The 7,662-nt window shown below is 42.3% G+C and overlaps 1 protein-coding gene and 1 pseudogene across 1 annotated transcript; both read left to right on the forward strand.

Annotated features, from left to right (window-relative positions):
* The first annotated feature begins 292 nt into the window (after window positions 1-292).
* Window positions 293-1,322, forward strand: LOC131236967 (heat shock 70 kDa protein 4-like; annotated as a pseudogene).
* A 2,601-nt stretch (window positions 1,323-3,923) lies between these two features.
* Window positions 3,924-6,883, forward strand: LOC131236968 (probable L-type lectin-domain containing receptor kinase S.5). Its single transcript, XM_058234552.1, has one exon. It carries the CDS (start codon window positions 4,057-4,059, stop codon window positions 6,421-6,423), a length of 2,367 nt encoding a protein of 788 aa, XP_058090535.1. The 5' UTR covers window positions 3,924-4,056; the 3' UTR covers window positions 6,424-6,883.
* The last annotated feature ends 779 nt before the right edge of the window (window positions 6,884-7,662 follow it).

The following is a 7,662-nucleotide window of genomic DNA, read 5'->3' on the forward strand; positions in this document are numbered from 1 at the left end:
TTTTACAATGATTTAAGGGCTGAAATTCGATTTGTACGATTGGTACATAGGCATGGTATAAAATTTTACGTCAAACGGATTGTGGAAACTATGTGATCTAGAATTCAGGAGTTTAGGTTAATGACATTTTCATAATTATTGCTGATATAAGAGTTTTGTGACTAACGATTTCACATGGTTATATGTCCATTTCTAAATCATTCTTACAAAAGAACGTATATTTAAATCATGATAGATAAGAAGTAATTCACCGATTTAGTCAAAGAAATGTACATATATCAAATCAAGAGTTATGCAAGACTTCTTCAACGGGAAGGAGCTCTGTAAGAGCATTAACCCTGATGAGGCTGTTGCCTATGGTGCTGCTGTCCAGGCTGCCATCTTGAGCGGTGAGGGCAATGAGAAGGTGCAGGAACTGCTGCTTTTGGATGTCACCCCTCTCTTGCTCGGGCTTGATATTGCTGGTGGTGTCATGACCGTCTTGATACCGAGGAACACCACTATCCCCACCAAGAAGGAGCAGGTCTTCTCCACCTACTCTGACAACCAGCCGGGTGTCCTGATCCAGGTCTATGAAGGTGACAGGACGAGAACAAAAGACAACAACCTGCTGGGCAAGTTCGAGCTCTCTGGCATCCCACCTGCCCCCCGGGGTGTACCGCAGATCACCGTCTGCTTCGACATCGATGCCAATGGTATCTTGAATGTCTCGGCAGAGGACAAGACAACAGGGCAGAAGAACAAGATCACCATCACCAATGACAAGGGACGTCTGAGCAAGGAGGAGATAGAGAAGATGGTGCAGGAGGCTGAGAAGTACAAGTCCGAGGATGAGGAGCACAAGAAGAAGGTGGAGTCAAAGAATGCCCTCGAGAACTACGCCTACAACATGAGGAATACCATCTAGGACGAGAAGATAGCCTCGAAGCTGGCCCCGGCTGATAAGAAGAAGATTGAAGATGCGATTGAGCAGGCGATCTAGTGGCTGGATAGCAACCAGCTGGCCGAGGCAGATGAGTTCGACGACAAGATAAAGGAGCTAGAGAGCACATGCAACCCCATCATCGCCAAGATGTACCAGGGTGCTGGTGCCGACATGGGCGTTGGCATGGATGAGGATGGTCCCTCGGTGAGTGGTGGCAGTGGTGCTGGCCCCAAGATCGAAGAGGTGGATTAGAGGACACGTCTGATCTTTTTAGGAGTGTCACAAACTACTTTCATTTTGCTATCAGTCATTTTTGTTTTTTGTTTTGGGAGATGAAGCTCGAATGTCAGACCAAGCTGATTTTATTTTGGATAGTCTAGTTTGGCTATCTGTTGCATGGTGGTCGTGAAAGTAAATATATAGTATAAGAATAATCAGGATTCGGTCAAAAATAATAATAATAGTAATAAATCACACGATGGATGAACGGTCGGATGGATTGATCTATGAATGGAGATCATTTCCAACAGTGAGGTTTGTGTCAGGATAAGGATGTAAGACTAGGATAATTGAATTGGTATTGTACACGTATATATTACGTTGAATCTTATGGTAATGGTCGAAAACTTTCGATACTTGAGTATCAAAAAATTCGAGGCATTACAAAGGGTAGCTGGACATTTCGATCTAAGGTCATAACTACAATTGATCGTTTCTGACTGTTGGGGAGAAACTAGTTGTTATTTGGCAGTTTCTGACCATTTTGCATATGGAAAACTAGTTGCATGCTAGACATTTAGACATAGATGCTAGCCATTTATGATTGTTGGGCTAGCCACATGCAGCAATTTTTGCATTGTTTGGTTTCTTACTGCATGAACAGTTACACCAAGTCTCTTAAATGGCTAGTGTTAGCTCCTATATAAAGTAGATTGGTCTGGCTCAGACCTCTTACGTACCCACGGCACTCTAAATCCACCACGACTTGTGCCGGTTTTCTAATTAGGGTCGCGAGGAAGCGACTCGTCTGAGCATATGTAAAGTGCAAAGTACGCCACTAGCACCTCTACAGCCACATTGCCTCACATGCCCACACACTTGCACTAAGCCCGAGACCTTGACCGTGCATGAGCCCATGTGCATGTGTTCAAGTGCGAAAGTCTCGGTCCTCATCTGATTCACCATGCAAATAGTAAGCTATTCAACACTCTACTTATTGAGAGAAATTTTTCTTCTCTCCTTTCCGGCAGGGGACTATTCCCAAACATAAAAAACTAAATTTTTTCACAGACATTTTATATATTTATATATACTTTTTTATTTAAAATATTTTTAATCAAAACATTTTCCATAACACAGGGCTACTTCCTCGTTGAGTACAGCACCAGGAGACATTTCTTGCGCATCCAAACGTGGCTTCTGATCACCCGTAACAAGACAGAAGAACTACCATTAGTAATAGTAAACGGTTCTGTGTTAGGTGGTTATGGTTCAGATAAAAAAAATATTTTCTTGTTGTTGGTAAAAAAAAAAAAAAAAAAACAGAAGACAGAAGATAAGATTGGAGGTTGACGGTAAACGAGACTTTGTTATTAGCAAGTTGCCATCAGCCAGCCTCAAATGCCACGAAAGTCGGAGTAATCAGAGAAAAACTAATCCTTTTTATTTTCTTTTTCTTCTCTGTTAGGCATAGAATCAATCAAGAAAAAAAAAAAAAGGCATAGAATCAATCAAGAAACACTTTCCGCGAAGCTTCTTCCCTCTAATCTTAACGACTGGCCCTTTTATTCTCACTAATTTCAATTACAAAATCTTTTTCTATATATATATATATATATATATATATATATATAAAAACTGATTCTTGAATAATACAAATGGAAACATTTATCAGATCATACATTGACTGGAAAATCCAATCCCATTTCTCCATTATTGTAACTTCCCAGCAAGAGGAACTCAAACGAAAGATTTCTACAAATTCAGTAGACTTGTTTTAAAATGATTTATAGACTTGTCTAACACGCCATTAGAAATATAAGAAGATAATTAATAAAATGCTGGATATATACTAATATTATTTAAGATAGCTATCATATAGGAGCGCACACGTGGCATGCACCGTTCGGACGCGGATTGCGTCCTACCCCGCCCGGACGGTAATCCGTCCGGGCAGAGCTCTGTGGGGCCCACCATAATTTAAGTATTTTATCCACACCGTTAATCGTTTTTATATGATTATTTTAATATATGAGCCAAATTTTGAGGTAGTTTCAGGGCTTAAGTGGATCACAAATTAGGGATTAAACTTCCACCATTAAAAAATTCCTGGGAGCTGGAGAAGTATTGGATCAAGATGAAATTTGTTTTTTTCACTTCATCCAAGTCTGAATCACCTTATTAATAGGTTGGGTGGTTAAAAAAACATCACGGTGGCCCTTAGAAATATTTCAACGGTGGGTGTCATTATCACTGCAGATTCCTTTGATGTGGTCCATGGATCTGTGTATCTGCTTCAATTTTTTGTATAATAACTTAAAATGATCTGAGAAAAGCGATTAACGGTGTGGATAAAATACTTAAATTACGGTGAGCTCCACAGAGCCCTGCCCGGACGGATTAGTAGGACGCAATCCGCGTCCACACCGTTCATCAATTGCACCTTACAGTGACTCAGCCATGGGCCAAAATTGAAACCATTCAGATGATCGTAGCCATCAATTGGAGGAACCTCAACAGTTGGTTGAACTTCTTTCTAGCCACCCATTTTTAATTATCAAAGAGTCATCCAATCAATGGCTAGGATTACCTGGTTGCTGTGATTTTTGACATGCTCCTCATCCAGTGTAGAACCCGATCGATAAATGGTCCAGATCTCATGCAAGTGTACCTCATGTATGGATAATGACTGCTCTATTACCAACTTAGATTATATGATTACCACTAAATACAGTCTGATATAAGAAATAAACTATTAGTTTTCATGGAAGCATGCGAGGAAGTTTCCTTCTCTGAATAATTTCTCCTCCTTATCTTAAACTGCACCATCTTAATTAGTGAATAAATCTATCTACCCTCCAAGAGTATTCCAACTGATCCTCCTTCCCCAACAGAAATTCAATCATCTTACCATGTTCTATCTCAATCAATTCCAGTCCTTTCCACCAGCATTTATGAAAACTCTTTGGCTGCTCCTTTTTTTGGGTTTTCTCATCCATGTATCTTGCCTCAATTTCAGCTATTCCACAATGGAAGATAATTCTAGGTTGGATTTCCTGTATGCAAACGGGTCGGATTTAGCCGGAGGGGCTCTACAAATCACACGTGATTCGAGAAACAGCAATTTTCCCTCACAAAACCTATCTGGAAGGGTGGTGTACAAAGACCTCTTCAAGTTATGGAGAGAAAATGGATCTGTTGCATCTTTCAACACTTCCTTTATATTGAATATCTTTCCCACAATGGGGACCGGCGGCGAAGGTTTAGCTTTCATTCTCACCAACAATATGACGCTCCCGAGCAACAGCGATGGGCAATGGCTTGGGATCGTGAACCGAGAATCAAACGGGTCGTCTATGAATCACATCGTGGCGGTCGAATTCGATACTAGGAAGAGCTACATTGAGGATGTTGATGGGAACCATGTGGGCGTGGATGTAAACAGCATATACTCCATCATCCAAATTCCACTGGGACAATACAACGTCAATCTCTCGAGCGGACAAGATGTTCGATCGACCATTAAATACGACGGTGAATTGAAAATCATGACCGTCTGGGTTTCCATGCTCAATGATACTACTCGCAATCAGTCGAATCCAGTGATTTCCTGGCCCATCGATCTGTCGCAGCATCTCCTTGAGGAGGTCTATGTAGGGTTCTCAGCTTCCACAGGTGAGTACACGCAGCTAAACTGTATAAAGTCATGGAATTTCATTAGTAATGATATAGGGAAAGATGATGAGAAGCAACTCCTATGGATTTTGGTCGTGATTCCATTAGCATTCATCTTCTGTGGTGGAGTTCTGTGTTACCACAGGCGGAGGGTGAAAATTGCCAGCATTGAAAAAAACCACACAGGCCAAAGCTTGGAATCGATGCTTACGGATTCAACAACGGGGGCACGTAGGTTCCAACTCAAGGAGCTCAGATCTGCAACTGAAAATTTCGATGACAAGAACAAGCTTGGGGAAGGAGGATTCGGGAAGGTCTATAAAGGGTTCTTGAAAAAGACTAATGAAATGGTCGCGGTGAAGAGAATCTCAAAGGAATCCGATCAAGGTGAACAAGAATTCGTTGCGGAGGTGATGACAATCGGCTTCCTCAATCACAAGAACTTGGTGAGACTCATTGGGTGGTGTTGTGAGAAAAAAGAGCTTCTTCTTGTTTACGAGTTCTTGCCAAAAGGGAGCTTACATAAGCTCATATTTTCGAATGAGAGCTCGTCGGAAGAAGAACTTGAATCGAATTGGGAAAGAAGGCATAAGATAATTCATGGGGTTGCTTCTGCTTTGAGTTTTCTCCACGACGGTTGCCGGAGGACGACACTGCATAGGGATGTGAAGACTAGCAATGTGATGCTTGACTCGGATTACACTGCTCGATTGGGAGATTTCGGTCTGGCGCGAATGATACAACATGATGGTATTACACACCATACAACGAAAGCCGTTGCAGGAACATGGGGTTATATTGCACCAGAGTATGCTCTCACCAGAAGAGCTAGCAAAGAAACCGATGTGTATGGGTTTGGTGTCTTATGCATGGTGGTCGCCTGTGGACGACGTCCTGTCTGCGATCACAACCTTCAAAACCACAACAGCAACGACCACAACAATGATGGAGTCAACATTGAAGTAGAGAACAACAACAACGATGACGGAGATGGCGATGATGATGAAAATGGCAACTACAGCAATGATAATAGTGTCATTATCAACATCAACAACAACAACAACAACAGAGCCGGCAACCACAACAATGATAACATCACCATCACCGGTGACATCCACAGCAACAACAACAATTATAATATTACCATCATTGACTCCGGTGACAACCACAGGAACCATAACGGCTGTAACGACGATGATGACGATGGAGGGGGCAACAACAACAGTGATGGTGATGATAGAATCAGAAACCCCAATAACAATAACATCAACGTTGCTGATGGTGATAACTCCAACAACACGACTATTGTTGATTGGCTGTGGGCTTCCTATGGAAGAGGAAGGGTGTTGGAGGCGGCAGATCGCCGATTGCGTGGAAAGTTCGACAAGGAGCAAATGGGCCATGTACTTAGGCTGGGGTTGGCATGTTGCCATCCAAACCCTAATGAAAGGCCTTCCATGAGAGAGGCTGTGCAGGTTCTCACAGGCGAAGCTCTTGCGCCAGAACCACCCAAGGTGAAGCCTGCTTTCATGTGGCCAGTGCATTGCGCTCTCGTTCCCTTAGAGGAGATCTCTACCACTGGTGCTGGCTACGTCGACGGTTAGAGTCTATGGTGATCCAGACCGTTCATCTAGTGAGCCCCACCGCGGATAGCTTGCATGGTGAAAACTCAGTTGATTGGAGGTTCCCATTGTCCAAATAGTTGAGTGTGATGAAATCTGGACTTTTGCTAGCGACTAACCTTTCTTATGGATGATGAAGATCTCTGATCAGTCAAATCTTAGCCATGTGGCCTGTTTGCAGTGGGCTCTTCTAGATGAACGGCCTGGATAAACACTTAGTGGATAGAACGGGCCTATCGAGTATTTTGTCGAATAGGATTGTAGACATGCAGTTTGTTAGGAAAATGTCGTGAAGGTAAATAGCGTGGTAGCATTGCAGAATTATTAGTCAATGTTAAGCAAGTGTGGTTTGTATGCAACAGCATGTAATATAATATGATATAATAAGGGTTTTTACCTTAAAATTCGTCGGAGTTAATTATATTCCACGAACGTGCTCTAACTTATCGTATTTACCGAAAATTATTCAAACGTACGGATGGTGTGAAAAGTCTAATATGGTCTTACAATGATTTACGCATAATTGCCGCCGAAGGAAATTACGTACAGCTATAAAAATGGAACCCAATACGAGTCTCTGGGGTCGTTAGGATGCCTGGATAGTCCCCGAAGGAAACGGATTGGCTACTCCCCCTGCCACGAGCCCGGTGGCTGATGGTCGGTGCTCTGTGGGCCCTACCATGTATGTGTTTCATCCATTTTTAAAGATCATTCCAGGGCTTGATCTCAAAAATGAGAGGGATATTAATCTCAGGTGCACCACACCACAAGAAAACAATAGTGATGGGATATCCACCATTAAAATCCTCCTAAGGCCCACTGTACTGTTTATTTGACATCTAATCTGTTGGTTAGGTCGTACAGACCTGGATGAAAGGGAAAAACAAAGATCAGCTTGATCCAAAACTTTTATGGCCCCCAAAAAGTTTTTAATGGTCAACGTTCATTCAACACTGTTTTGTGTAATGTGGTCCACTTGAGATTGGGATATACCTTATTTCTGGTCTCATACCATAAAATGATCTATTAAAATAGATGGACGGCATGGATGAAACACATACATCATGGTGGGGCCCACGGAGCACTGACCATCAGCCATTGGTTGGTGGGAGGGGGAGTAGCCAATTGGTTTCCAAGTTGTAAAGAAACTGCAGGTAATCTAATTACAGAACTGTTTGGATGCATGTATTTGCCTCTAAAGGGTTTAGAGGATGTACACAC

This window comes from Magnolia sinica, chromosome 2 (genome assembly GCF_029962835.1).
Source record: "Magnolia sinica isolate HGM2019 chromosome 2, MsV1, whole genome shotgun sequence".
Lineage (NCBI taxonomy): Eukaryota > Viridiplantae > Streptophyta > Magnoliopsida > Magnoliales > Magnoliaceae > Magnolia > Magnolia sinica.